This window comes from Balaenoptera ricei, chromosome 5 (assembly GCF_028023285.1).
Source record: "Balaenoptera ricei isolate mBalRic1 chromosome 5, mBalRic1.hap2, whole genome shotgun sequence".
Classification (NCBI taxonomy): Eukaryota; Metazoa; Chordata; class Mammalia; order Artiodactyla; family Balaenopteridae; genus Balaenoptera; species Balaenoptera ricei.
In genome coordinates, this window is record NC_082643.1 from 140,259,690 (window position 1) to 140,273,979 (window position 14,290).

At 58.6% G+C, this 14,290-nt stretch overlaps 1 protein-coding gene across 3 annotated transcripts in view; it reads right to left on the reverse strand.

Moving 5' to 3' along the window:
• ACOX3 (acyl-CoA oxidase 3, pristanoyl) overlaps window positions 1-14,290 on the reverse strand; it is a 47,487-nt gene that overhangs the window by 13,612 nt on the left and 19,585 nt on the right. For 2 of the 3 annotated variants that reach the window (XM_059923659.1, XM_059923661.1), the window contains exons 8-13: window positions 12,480-12,576; window positions 10,411-10,593; window positions 8,611-8,733; window positions 6,961-7,081; window positions 4,738-4,860; window positions 4,385-4,498 (exon numbers count right to left, since the gene is read on the reverse strand). In XM_059923659.1, coding sequence (XP_059779642.1) covers window positions 4,385-4,498; window positions 4,738-4,860; window positions 6,961-7,081; window positions 8,611-8,733; window positions 10,411-10,593; window positions 12,480-12,576 — 761 coding nt within the window. The remainder of the gene's footprint in view (window positions 1-4,384; window positions 4,499-4,737; window positions 4,861-6,960; window positions 7,082-8,610; window positions 8,734-10,410; window positions 10,594-12,479; window positions 12,577-14,290) is intronic. The other variant, XM_059923660.1, reaches the window with a different exon arrangement.

A 14,290-nucleotide genomic window follows, 5' to 3' on the forward strand; every position in this document is an offset into this window, starting at 1 on the left:
CTGTCCACCTGGCCAGCCCGGCCCTGGGATCCTGGGCCTCACACCGGCCCCCCGAGGCCTCGCCCCCCTCGCCCGAGAGCCCTGAGGGGCAGAGAGGAAGCACCACGGCAGGGGTGTAGACAGACAGGGGTGGGCTGGGAGGGGCTGGAGGGAGACCGCCGTCCTCCTCCCCATCCCCCAGCGCTGCGCCCGCATCTGCGGGTCCTTCTCGTCACGTCTCCGTTAGTTCCGAGGCCTCGGCGACCTCAGAACACCCTGCCCGGCAGGACTGCTACCGCCTCTTCCGTTAAGGACACAGGGCGTGAGGAGGAGCCCAGGCACATGGCGAGTGAGCGGGGCAGGGGTTAGGAGTCTGAAGCCACCACGCTTTCACCCCCGACCCAGGCAGAGGGCCCAGGGCCAGGGCGCCCAGGCCTGTGGGACCTGCAGCTGCTCTCGGCTCCGGACTCCCAGGTGGGATCTGGCCGAACTGGGTCTGGGCACAAAGGCAGGACACAGGGGACCTGGGATTTCCTTCGATGTCACACAGCCCGTTCCCTGGGAAGATGACACATGGTACCCACTGGGGTCCTGCTACAGACCCCCGACCGTTTCACGCTGTCGTATCCGTTACCTCAAAGCACAGCTGAGAACTTCATTAAACAGCAAACGATCCATCTCACTGGGCTGAGGAATTGAAGGCTCCAAGGCTGCAAGCAGCCTGCCCGAGCTCACACAGCTGTTCTCAGGGAGCCCAGTGAGGCGGGGGCGGGGACCTGGGACGAGGCACCCCTCCCAGAGGCCTGCCAGGTGGGGTGGCTGGAACGGGGCCCCCCGAAGTCACATCCATGTCCTAACCCCCTGAAACCTGTGAATGCGCCCTTACTTGGGCACAGGGTCTTTGCAGATGGAATGACGTGACAACACGGGGTCATCCTAGATCAGGGTGGCCCTGAATCCAATGAGAAAGAGGAGAAGCGCAGACACAGAAGAGAGGCCGTGCGAGGGCAGAGGCAGAGACGCGGGATGCGGCCACAAGCCCAGGGACGCCTGCAGCCCCCATGAGCTGCAGAGACGAGGAGGGAGCCTCCCCGGAGCCTCCGGAGGGGAGGGAGTGCGGCCCCACCCACACTGGGACTTTGAGCTTCGGTCCAGGACACATGCCTGCTGTTTTCACACCCGGTCCTGTGCCACGGGACGTCCACAAACCAGTGGCCCAGGGCGCTGCCCTTCAGGACATCCCTGAAAAGCCAGGTGGACGCTGGAAACCAGCTCTGATGCCGACGGGGCCCGCTCTGACGCATGTGTGTCCCAGGGTCTTTGTGGCTAAACTCTTCCTGCTGGATGGACCGTCACCAAGACGGTAACAGGTGGGCGCCACGGGGACTCAGATTTTCCATGATTTATTGACGTGGCAACAAAACCCAAGGAAGTCGCCAAGGCCAGAAGCCGCTCAGGCTAATTCCTGACTCCAGCCAGAGGCCCCACCATCCCAGGACGCAGCAACCGCGGCTGCTCCAGACTGTTCCCAGACGCTGCCCGGGCAGGCGACCCTCTGCAGAAGTGACCCGGCTCCCCGAGGGTCCCGCACCACGTGGAGCCACCGTGCCTGACGTCAGCAACCCGTTCAGTTTGCTCTGTGCTCCGAGTGAGAAGCAAGCTTGATACGTGAGTTGCTGGAACGTTTTTCTTTAGAAATTCCACGTTTAGCCCTTAATTCTTCACAGAGAAGTGGGTCACGCTGCTCTGTGCCCACACGGAAGGGGGGAGCCCCCAGCGAGCACACAAAAGGTACAGTCGTAGCCGGGCGGCGTGTGGGCCACTCGGAGAGTCCGTCTGGGCGTGAGGAGTCATCGGGAACAAACAGGGAAACTGGCACAGGTGGGCGGTAACGCTGCTGCTTGGGGGGCTGCTGAAGGCCCAAGACAAATGCTGCCTCAACTGCAGTCCTCAAGTCCTTGCCGGTCTCCTGGGTCACAAGTGGCGTTTGAGGCGCTGCCACACGGGGCCTCCTCGGGGCTCCCCTGGCTGCTTCCCTGTATCCCTCGAAGGCCCTGAGCGCCGCCTGTCTCCCCATGCCGGCCCCCCCAACCCAGGCGTGCTCCCAGGGCGGCCACTGCCACTACCGTCAGTCACTCCGAGGTCTGCCCACCTGCATGGGCTCTCAGCGTCGCGGCTCCCTGACACGCCCACCGGGCACTCAACGTGGGACACCTGACCTCCCAGCTTCACCAGCACCCACCCCTCCGGGGGGGGGGGGGTCTCACCTGGCCCTCCATCGAACGTACCACTCAAGCCGTCCTTTCCGTCTGACCATCCCCCCTGCCCTCACCCAGCTCTCCCAACTCTCTCCTGCACTGCCCCTGCCCGGGTTCTGGTCTCCTGGCTGGTCTCCCGAGTCCAGCCTTGCTCTGCGTCGGCACCAGAGCATGCCTTCCAAAGTGGGGCTCTGGCCCAGGTGCGCCCCAGAAAGCAAGGCTTGGCCACCTGGCCCCAGATCCTCGGCTGGCACACAGCCCCAGGTGTGGGAGCCACCTGCTCTCCCACCACGCCCACCCCGCGGCTCCCGTGTGGCTGACGGCCCCCCAAACACTCCGCTCTGAACCTCCAAGACCCACCTCGCGAGCCGCCTTCCTGGGAAGCAGCTAAGCTCACGCTGCAGGGGTCGTTCTGCACCCACCATTCCCAAGGGAGGGCCCCAGCTCATGGCGGCGAGCCCCCCTCGAGGGCGGGGGGTACCGCATTCCCTCCTGACACCTTACAGGGGAAACTGAGGCTCAGAGAGGTTAAGCATCTAGCTCGAGGTTACACAGCTGACTCCAGACCCTGAGCTCCCAGCCTCTGGGCGGTGTGCTGACCGCGTCATGTACCCCCCTGAACACGTGATGCTACACAATCCTACTGTCCTGTGTACGTACACAAGGGTCAGAGCAGCCAACACGCTGAACTCCAATTATTTAATATTTTTGCAAATAAGCCAACTAAAGGAAAGAACTGGGCCTCAGTTATTAAGCGACGTGCAGCTCCTCAACGCTCAGGACCATTTGTTACACCCATCCTCAGCACACACGCACCCTCAGCACATAAATCAGAGGAACCAGACAGAGAAGTGCCCCACCCGGCCCCTCCCTCTCCAAATAAACCTTTTAATCCCTGAAGGAAAAATCTCCTGACCTTGCAGACAGCCCTCGCTCAATACTGGAAAGGTCCTGAGTGTCCAGCCCTACGGAGCCCCAGGGTCATATGTCATTTACGGACTTTTTACCAAAGATGCAGCTGAGACAAAGGCTGGCCCCGAGACGTGGGATTTGATGATCGAATGCCCTGGAGACCAACGGCTGGCCGTGGGCTCCCTTCTCCACGTGGGGAAGATCGTCAGTGTTGGACGCCAAGCCCCTGTTGTCAAATGAATTTTGTTTGCGTTCTTTGCTCCAGAAAATGTTTTCACTTTGTTGGAACGAGCAGAAATTAGAGCACCCACAGGAAAAACAGATGACGCTGCCCTGGCGTGCTTCCTGATGCCGGTGCACAAAACAGCTTCCGCGTCCACAGTTCCAGCGAGCGGGGAAGGGACACAGCAGGCATAGCGGACACATCCTGAAGCTGGCACACCACGTGTTTACATTCTGATTTTACAGTGGGGGACAGTATTAGGGGAAAAAATTCCGGTGGGGTTGATGTTATTAGAATGATTAGGTCATTCCCGGGGGCTTCCTGGAGCACCATTTGGGGAGCTCTGTAACCATCAGAAAGAGATCTTCAAGTGTGTCCCTGCGTCCTCTTACCGCTTTAAAAAGGCAGATGAAGGAGGTGAGTTATTGTCAGAAAAGCTGTAACAAAGTGTGGTGAGGGAGACGAAGCAATTACTAGCAGAAACGTTTCTGGCTGATGATGGCGATGAAGAAGATGGAGGAGAGACGGCTGGCAAGTCAGCCCAGCCGGGGTCTGACGCCTGCTCCGGCCGCGGGCACGCACTGGGGTGGACTGGGCAGCCGTGGTCTCCTCTCCTGGAGACGTGAGCAGCGGTGCAGCCCGGCGGGGTCCCCCAGAGACGGCACGCCCAGTGCCCGCAGCTGCCGATGCTGCGATGTGTCACATGCCCTCCATCCTCCGAGTAAGGGAGGGGGGCGGCTCCTTCACCCGGAGGACCCAGCGACCCGCCCCCAGGGGACACAAACACTCCGTAAAGCCAGGTGCCCTCCTGCCACGCCGAAGGCTCTCTGCTAACAGCGTTCCGTGGACCACACAGCATCTAGACAGCGGTTTTTGCGATTAAAATCACAACCGTTAACACGGTGGGGGGCCAGGAGCAGACCCAGCGCCCCTTGCTCTCTGGCAGATGGGCTGCCATTCCGGCTTCTGCCGGGCACAGTGCAACCTGGAGACACGGAGGGAGTGTACTTACCTGAGGAGTTCAAGCAGTCCTCAGGGCTGCAACCCTCGAACCTGTGGCCAAGGATGTTGGGATAGGCTTCCAGAAAGTCCACGGTCTTCAGCGGGCTCTCGATGCGGGCACCGCCTAGGAGCACAGCCAGTGACTCAGGAGAGCCAGGGACCCTCCCCAACCCCAGGGGACGTCTGGCGGAAGGACCCCACCTGGCCCAGCCCATCACTTCAGAAGCTGGTCCATCCCCATTTGATCACACATTTCCTTCCTGCAAACCCAGGGTCCATCCTGACAGAAGAGCTAGCTCAAGGGGGCCTGGGAACCGCACCCTCCCGCCCCCAACTGGGCTGCAGGGGCGCCAGCCTCCTCACCTTGGTCCCGGCGCACCAGCAGGCCAAGCAGGTAGTTGCTGGTCTGCTGCAGCAAGACGTTGTTGTCGCCTTCGTATGTGCAGTTCGGGTCGTTGTCATCTCTGAGGTCTCCCAGACGGTTCACTGCAAGGAGGCCCCAGCGTTCTCGTCACTGGGGGTGCACATGTGAGAAGTGCCCCCCAACCCCCAACTGCCACCTGGGACTCTGAGGTCCCAGGCCCGGCTGGACCGGATGAAGCACTTCCCACCCTGCTCCCAGTGCCGACTCCACCCCCGACCCGCGGTGTGCCCTCTCGATCCAGCTGCTCCCTCTTTAAGGACATATTGGTGACACCCGCAAGGTCCCCAGGAAGGGAAGCGGGTGGCTCCACATGAAGTCCCAGTGCCGCGCTCGAGAAGCATCCGCTGGCATCAGCCTCCCTGTCCCTATCATGAGCCTCTCAGGTCACCTGGCAAAGCGCCCTCCAGTGGGGTCACTGACAGAGCTGACTACCTGAGCGGCGGGAGGGTGCCCTTCTTCCTCTTCCAACTGAAGGAACCCTTCTTTTGACACGAGACATTTCAAATGTCTGAAGACAACTCTCGTTTTTCTCTTGTCTTTCCTACCAGTGAAATAACCCAATTCCTTTGCAGATTTTATAAAGTATGCTTCCCAGATCCTCACCACCTAGGTTTCCATCCTCTGACAGAGAATATTCTCCAAACGTGAGGCTGAGACGGGAGAAAGAGTAGAACCCTAACTGCTCACACTCACTATTGCTATGAACAGCCCAAGAGGGTGTAAGATGTTCTGCAGCAGACGTGAGGCTTGTGGTCACCTATGACACGCTGATCGTCTTCCTCTGACTTGCTGCCCATGCCACAGTTAGACCACTGAACATGAAGGGCTAAGAGCGCCCTTAGAGAAATGATTTGCAACTGATATTTAAATCTAGATAAACGGCTTTACGTTTATCCCTGCTGAGTTGGGCCTCACTGGCTTCAGCCCTGTTTGTATTATGTGATGACACTTCCTTTAGTCATTTTTGTTGTCTGCAGGGCTGCATGATTCAAGTTCCTCCTTCTAAACTATTTATAGTGTCTCTATGAGCTATAACAACAAATAAATACTACAAAGAGCATTGCACAGAGGACAAAACACATGGATGAGTAACTTCTGCAGCCCCACGGTTACCCACACGTCAGTAAACGTGGAGTGTGGAGGAGGGGAGGGGCCCCCCTGCCTGCTGCCCCCGCACGAGGAGTAACTGGGACACATCCCAGTTACTAAAAGCTCCTAAAAGGCTTCCAGAGGAATAAACTGTCAAGAAGGTCTCTGCCAGTTCTGTTGTTGCCTTCTCTGAGTAACCAGACTTCAACCAGTCAGTTACTGAAGATTAGCACATGGGGAGTTAGGCAGGTAAGCTGCAATAATGATGATGACCACAATAATAATGATAATAATAACAGACCAAAATAACCGGGCACACGCCGTATGCCCACACTGTGCTAAACCCTTCACGTGGGTTAGTTCACTTACTCGTTGCAAAAACCCCCGTTGTGCTATCCTATCATTAGTCCCATTTTATGGAGAAGAAAGCTGAGGGGCGGTGAGGGTGGGCAGCTTGCCCGCGGCTATGAAGCCCGCGACCGGCAGAGCCGGGATCCGGTCCCGGGCTGTCGGTCACCCCTCTCTCCACCATCCACCAGCTGACCGAACAGCTGCCAGCGTCAATAAAAGCCAACTCTCTTTTTCTAAGTTTCAGAATTTTTCTTCGGAACAAAACTTGGTGCCGGTTTACTGCCAAAGTCATTAACAGTGGAACAAGTCATTAACATTGGAAAAAGTTCCAATTCAGATGAACAGATAAGCTCCTTTCTGTTCTGGTTTTCGGTCTCCACGCTGCCTCGTGACACCCGGATTTCGACAGAGGAACATCAGGTGGCAGCGAGCCGAGGGATTGGACTAGAGCAGGGGTTGGCAAACTTGCTCTAGAAAGTTCCAGCCAGTAAACGTTTTAGGCTTTGCTGAGACGGCTCAGCTCGGCGAGTGGAGCGGGAACACGGCCACAGGAAGTGTGTAAACGAATGGGCGTGACCGGGGGCCAATAAATCTTTATTCACAAAAACCTTTACCCACAGAGACAGCCTTTGGCCCGCAGGCTGTCGTTTGCCGACCCCTGGCCGTGAGCCGCATGGTGTGGGCGAGGACAGAAGACCAGCCCACGTGTCCCCAAAACCTACTGGCCAGATAGCCGTGTCCTCCGCACGCCTCCCGGCACTCCTGGATTCCGCGCTGGGCCGTCCACGAGGCCAGGGGCTTGCCGGCCGACGCCAAGGCGTGGATCTCGCGTCCCAGCTCTGCCTTGGGAGAGAGAAGCCAACAAGAACAGGTGAAAAAAAGGCTCCGACCCCAGAGGTCAGGGGTCAGTTCAAGCACAGCCTCAGAGGCTTACGTCCCCTCCAGTCTAATCCGAGGTACCCGACAACTACAAAGGGAAGAAACCCAATTTTAGTTTAAAAAACAGCATTCAGCTAAGCACAGATACCCTGCAGTACAGTCACACAACTTCATGACAGTGAAAATAAACGACCACAGCTCTGCCTAGCCGGTAAACACGGGGTGGGAGTGCGGGGGAGCGGGGAAGGCTGATCGCAGAAGAACATAACGTTATGACTCAGTTTACGCGAAGTTTGCAGCGGAGACTAAGAGGAAACCCAAGGGGTGGGAGGCGGTGCTGAGACACTGCCCCCAGGGGAGAGGGTGGCAGGCGGCCCCAGAGGACTGCACAGACATGGCCACTCGGTCCACACTGTGCGGAGGGCCCAGCCAACATCCCCAGCCTTAACACGTCTAGTAAATACCCTTTCGCCTCGACTCTATGTTCAATGCGAACAATTACAAGAAAGACACACACGCACACCCGCTAAATAACGTGATGTGTTTCACCAGCATCTTCAGCTTCAGAGGAGGGCTACTTTATAACCTGTGCCTGGGTTGAAGCACTGAGTTTCAGAAAGAACAGAGCTCGATGACACTTCAAAACATTTTTAACAGGACAACTCCATTGTCAGCTGGCAAAAGTTTCAATGACTCACGCTTGGGAGAAAAAACACGCGTAACCCTGCACTCCTGATGAAACGGTCTTCAGGGTCACGGTCGTCGCGGTCGGCCTGTGTGCTCAGCAGTGCACACTGCCGGCAACCCCCCGCCACCCCCCACCCACCTCTTGACTCCTGGATGTTTACGCTGAATATTCCAAAACGTGCTAATTTGATACAGGCTTTTCAGGGTGTGGTACATAACCCCGATCTGCAGCATTCCTAATCAGTTTTCAGACGCCCTTGGTGTGATTCACATTTCACCGCTGCCCATGAGGCAGCATAAGGGGGGAAAAAAACAACACGTGAACCGTCCACATAGAAATTAGCGGAGGACCCCTTTCTACGTAGGGGCCGATCTCAGTGGATTTGCACGCTCGTTTCTGGAGCAAGGCCTCGCCTGTCAAGTCAAATCCAGTCAGCTGGATTCAGACCTTTGTCGGGTTGTTTACAGAGAGATCAGAACCGTGAAATCGACGGAGGGGCCGGTAATGTGGATTTTGCAAAACCATCATGTTCTCAAGAGGAGAACAGCAGCTGAACTCACAGACGGGAACCAGGAGACGTGTCAGCACATCCTTGAGAATCGGGAATGTGGACACGTGCCTGACACGTTCCCATCGCAGCGAGGGCTCCGAGAGGACACAGCCCAGGGGTCAAGTCGGACGGAGGCTTCATCCCCGCGAATCCGCGCACCGAGGTTGTTTTGAAAGAAAGGCTGAATCTGCGCTGTCCAACCCCAGTGAAATTTAAAGGATGATAAACGCTGCGGAGAAAAGCAGAGACCCTCACCTGCCTGGCGCTCCGGTCTTTCCCCAGAAGGCCTTGCTGAAGCTCCACCAGATCCAGGAAGAGCGATTTGGAAAAGTGGTCCAAGGCATAGGCCGCGGCCAGGTAAGGAAGTAAGCGCCATTGCTGAAACAGACAAATCCCTGCCTGGAGACCTCCAAGTGCCCCCAGGGCCCGCCTGCCTTCCGGGGTGGGCGACAGGGCTGGAGCGCCAGGAACCCGCTGCCCACCGTCTCCACTTGTTGCAGAAGGTCCTGCACGTCTCCCGGACCCACCCCCGTGACACCTGCCCCCCGACGCTCTTCCAGTGCGGCCAGGTCTCCCGCACCACCCTGATGACCCCACTCAAGGAGAAACTGTGCCGTGTGCACCACCCTGCACGGCCCCGTCACCGCTCTCCCATCCACATGACCCCTGAGCCAGAGCAAATGCTGATCTACAAGAGAACTAAGAAAGCCAGGCGGCCGTGCCCGAGCGCGGGGCCCACCCGGCGATGCCTGTGCTTTGGGAGCCTATGGGGAATGAAGCGACCACCCCCCGAGCCAGACGGGGAAACAGGCTCACGGAGAGCCGAGTGAGGGTGTCTCTTTCACCAGCGCACATCCGCTGTTGCGTGGATGGAGGGAGCAGAGCCTGAAAGGACCTGGGAGACAGGTGCCACCATCGGCAGCACCATGGTCACCTGCCGTTTCCTGGGTGTGGTCACGGTGCCAACTGCTTCTCATGCACTGACGTATTTAATCCTTACAGCCACTCACAGAGACGTATTATCACCAGTCCCAACTTACAAAGGAGAAAACTAGAGCACAGAGAGGTTCAGTGGCTTGCCCAAGGACACACAGCAGGGAGGGGGCGGACCTGGGCTCAGGAGCCCAAGCATGTGGCTCAGGTGGGCTCTCGTGACCGCTGAGCCAGGCCTGATGCCCAGGCAGTCGGACGTGCCGTGACCTCACCAAGGCCACGGGGTTAGTGGTGTGGTGGACACTGTGCCAGCCAGGCATGAACCAGGCACTGGGCTTGTCCTTACTTGTTTATTTGGCATTAAAACAGGTTCACGGCCATAGCAAAAGAAGTGTTAAAAGAAACAACTTCGATTCAGTTACAATTTCCTGAAACTTTCGCTCAGATACACCTTTGCTCACGCCTAACTGACCAAGACCTGGGTCCGATTTAGCTGCTGACTCTGGCAGGAGCCACCGACTCGATCCTCGGGGACCCACCTGGAGCCCGGGGACAACCACCAGCCCACCTGGTGTGCACAGAAGGGCTGGGGGCTGGGGGCACCGGTGGGGGCTCGCTGTGATAAAATGCACGCCCCGCCCCGCCCCGGCGTCCAGGTGAAGCTCAGCCTGGGTTGCACCTTTGCCATCGAGGGCTGCCTCATCTCGGAGGACCTGGGAGGCGAGCATCCCCTCTGCCTAAGGAGGACGTCACCACGAGCAGTGCTGCCCACGCAGCCGCTGGGTCCTGGGGTCACTGCCCAGGGACGGGACGGGCGCGTTGGAGCGTGGCCCGGACGTGCAGGGCCCTGCAGGTGGGCTGAGCGTGCACACCTGCTCCCTCGGCCTCACCAGAGCGCCTCCTGCTGGTCGTACACGCTCCTTTTCAACTAAAGACCACTCATCGAGACCACGCGGGGCCCCAGACGCCGCACTCTTTCCCTGGGAGCGTCTGTCACTCCCGCTGTTAACTCCCGAAGAGGGCTGAGCAGCGACCAGTAACCCCGGTGCAGCGACCTAAGAGAGAAGCTATGTCTGCACGCGGAGCAGAAAGGAAGTGAACTCACGCCTGCGCAAGCTGTACCTGCGTCGGATACTCCAGCACCGGTGCTTCCTCCTCGTCTGTCGGTCCAAACTGACGCCTGGTGGCTGAGAAACGCAGAGCTATGGACACGGCCAGCTTCAGGTTCACGACGGACATGCCCGCGATGGCGACCCGGCCGGAGGACAGGCTGCGCAGGGAGTCGCTGAAGTGCTGCCTGGCGTCCTGCAGGAGGAAGGCAGGTGAGGGCGGACCTGGGACCCGCAGGCTGCCTCGGGGACGGGCGCGGACCTGGGACCCGCAGGCTGCCTCGGGGACGGGCACGGACGTGGACGGGCGCTCCTTTATCCACTCAACCCTTCCAGGCCCTGCCCCCGGGGCGCCCCAGACACAGGCCCCTGGGCCCAGGAGGCCAAGCTGCATGGGGGCCGGCGTCCCCGTCACGGGAGGCTGTGGGGGGGCCCGGAGGATGCCTAGCGACAGGAGGACGGGGCCCCGGGCAGATGCACCACCTGCAGAGACCTGCAAGCTGCCCCCTGGAAGTACGAAGCCCTGCTCCCGACCCCACCGAGGACCGGACAGCGTGCTGAGAGCGAGGCAGGAGCCGAGGGCAGAGGGCACGGCGGGCACCGACAGTTCGTTTGTAGAACAGGCTCCTTCCCCCACCCCCTCACCCCCCACCTGGGGTTCCTCCCGGCCCATCAAACCACCATTCTAAGGGGTGTGATGGTCATCTGTTGTCCTCTGTGATCTTTGAAACTGGGTAATTGCCTGTGTGCATCTATTTTTAATGTGTGGTAAATCGCAATGCACTTATCGCTGTTTCCAACAGTGGCTTGTGCTTTAAGGGCCATCGGCGGCGTTTGGGTACATCCGCCCGTAAGCCTCACCAAATTATTCGATCACGTGCGCCTCCCTTACCCGCTGCTGCTTCTCCTGGGTTCACTTATTTTACTATTCGGGTTTTTCTTCCAAAATTATGTCCACTCTGGTATTTGTATGGCAACACTTCAAGCCTCTGGCCGAGAATATTTATTATGTTCCCACGCACGAATGACAGTCCAGTTGGATTTAGAAGAAGCATGTTTACAGTTGTCTTCCCTCAGTGGTTTGAAATGTCATCTCGCTGACTTCTTGCGTCCGGCGTCGCGCCGCAGAGCTCTGAGACGAAAGGGGGTTTCATTCCGTGGGAGGTGGCTCAGCGCCCTGTCTCCGGAAGACCTCAGCATCTTCTCTACGAGGTTCTGCCATTTCTCCACAGTGAGTGTGGGATGGGAGATCCTGACTCCCCCTGTATGCGCCCCTCCGTCAAGGTTTTCTTCCTTCTTTACTTTAGAGACATTTATCTTCATCGTTTCTGCAAGACATTGTCTCCGTGGTTCTCTCCATCCCTTCCTGCCGCCTCCTTCACTCTGATTTCCAACCGCTAATTCACTCTCCCGCTGTATGTACCCCATCTGTTGGGTTCTCTCAACGACTTACTTTCGTACTTTTCGTTCATTTTTTTATATCGCTGTTTCCATTCTTGAACGGCTTCCTGTGTCTCCTCTAGCTTCTCTCGTCATCTGAAGGTACTTGTCACACTCGTTGAAGCCCTGTTCTCTCGGCTCCAAGCAGCCGACGCTCAATGTCAGGCAGGGATCTCACACGCACACGTGCTCCTGGGACGCGTCATCCCGGCCGTGGGTTCAGGACCGGGAGGGCTCAGCTACCCTGACTTGGCCACGTCTGGAAAGCGCCCGGGGCCGTGCCACTGCATGTCTACACTCAATGAACTTAGGTGTGTGGTCAGCCCCAGACACCAGAGGACACTGTCACCCCCGTTGATGCACAGCCCACCAGGCGACCCTTCACTCTTAAGCCCCTGGTGGGAAACAGAACTGGCGGGGGCAACCTCCCTAACTGAAGTGCCGGGGGGCTGGCAGGGGCGGGGTGGGGGGAGGTCATCGTGCTCGGGGCCCTGGGGGTGTGGCCGACCCAAGCACTCCCGTCCCTGTTGGCGGCACTGGGACCTGATCCTAGGCAGGTCTGCACGGGCCACGGCTCCTGTGGTGACTATCCCCCTCTGAGCACAGAGGGTGGGTGTCCTGTGGGCCTGGAGGCAGCTGTACCTTAACATGGGTGACGTAGGTGCCCTCGGGGGTGATATCTCCTGAGCGGTTCAGCAGGTCCTGGCGAGGAATCCTGACCTTGTGGAACATGGCAAATCTGTGCGGAGACACAGCGCTTCTGGTTAAACTGGGGTCGGCCCCCGGGGCTTATCTCCTCTCCCTCCTGAAACTCAGTCAAATAAAAGCAAAGGACAGCTCAAAAGGTGACATAATCCCCCCACAAAAAACCCAAAAAACCCAACAAGACAAAAACGCAGGAGAGAGAAGGCACCAGTAGACAGGACATTTCAACAAATTGTTCTATCCAAAAAAGCAGGCGTAAGCAAAAGGTGGTGTGAGTGATGGGCTCTGCGTGAGATAAAGCGGCCGTCTGCTGGTAATGATGGAGGCCAGCCCCCCCACGCCCCTACCCCCGGCGCTCGGGCCTCAGGGCTGCACGCGGGCTCCCGCTACACTGCACGCTGGGAGGAAACGTCCTCGCTCGCTGCGGCCAGAACACCCGGGACCGGTCATTCAGCAGAAAAGGCGGGACCGTTTTCGTAAAGATGAGAATCTCCGGTTCTCACACTTGAATCCCACGCCAGAGTCCACGCACGGAGTGACAAAGTCAGCAATCTGAGGTTTTAAACGTCCCACGTCAAACAGGAGAACCGCACCATCCCATTAGGGCTCCAGAGGCAGGCGAGTCAGCTCCCCTGAGCAGCTGAGAACACGCGTGCACACGCATCCCTGGGGATCACGCGTGTGTCAGTAATCGAAGGTATCTTCTGTGGTTGTCAGGAAGGAAAATCTGTCTCACGATAGTGCAGGGAACAAGGTTATGCGAAGTAACGGGTGGTACAGAAACTGTGCAAAAAAACCCAAACCATCTTAAAATATCAATAGTTCCGATGGTGCCTTATCTGATTTCTAAGCAGTTTCGATGTCACACGGAACATTCTTTTACGGAACCACGGGAAGCGGCTCTGGGAAGAGCAGCGGCGCCCTGCGGAGAAGGGGGGCAGCTCCTCGTGCCACCCCCCAGCTCCTCCTTGGATCCCAGGCTGTGCGGCTTCCCAGGCACCGTCCCGAGCCACGGCGCCCCCCCACCCCGAGCTGTGTCTCGATGGTCTGTACCTCTTCTTGCCCCATCTCCTGCAACAGTCTCCCCTTGGCTCTTTCCAGACCCCACCTCGTGCCCCTGTCCCGCACACGGGAGCAGAGGCCTTTTTAAACTTCAGCTCGGAATGGTCACACCCGGCACGAGAATCTTGGGTCCCTGGGGCCAACAGAATCTAAACCCGTAGGAAAACGTGGTAAGCCCTCCGGCGGGACCCCTGTCAGCTGCTGCGACAGCACCGGCCTCCTGGTAGCCCGCAGCCCGCAGCTGGGTCACATCTGCCTGTGACCGTCAAGCCGGCCAGGCCCTCTCCTGGCCTCTGGGCCGACGGCCCTCAGAGTGCTGCCACCTCCTCCAAGATGCCTGCCACGATTCCCACCCCTGCCCCGAGGTGAGCACCCAGGGGTCCCACAGCACCATTAGATGGCGGTCCTGGCCACGTTGCCCACTGAGCCACTTGCTTCTCGGTGGCAGTTAGTGACCCTGTTAGAAGGGGGCCACGTGCCTGGCACCTAGCAGACACGTAATAAGTGCCGGGGATGAGTCAACAGCGGCGAGACATTGTCCTTAGGGCGCTGGTGCACCCCCACAGAACCCCGAGTCCCGGGGCAGCCTTGAGGGGTGACACAGCCAGTGCACCTGGGGAAGAGCTGAGACCCGGGGCTGGGCGCGGGGCGGCTGGAGGGGCCCCTCCCCAATTCCTTCGGAAGCG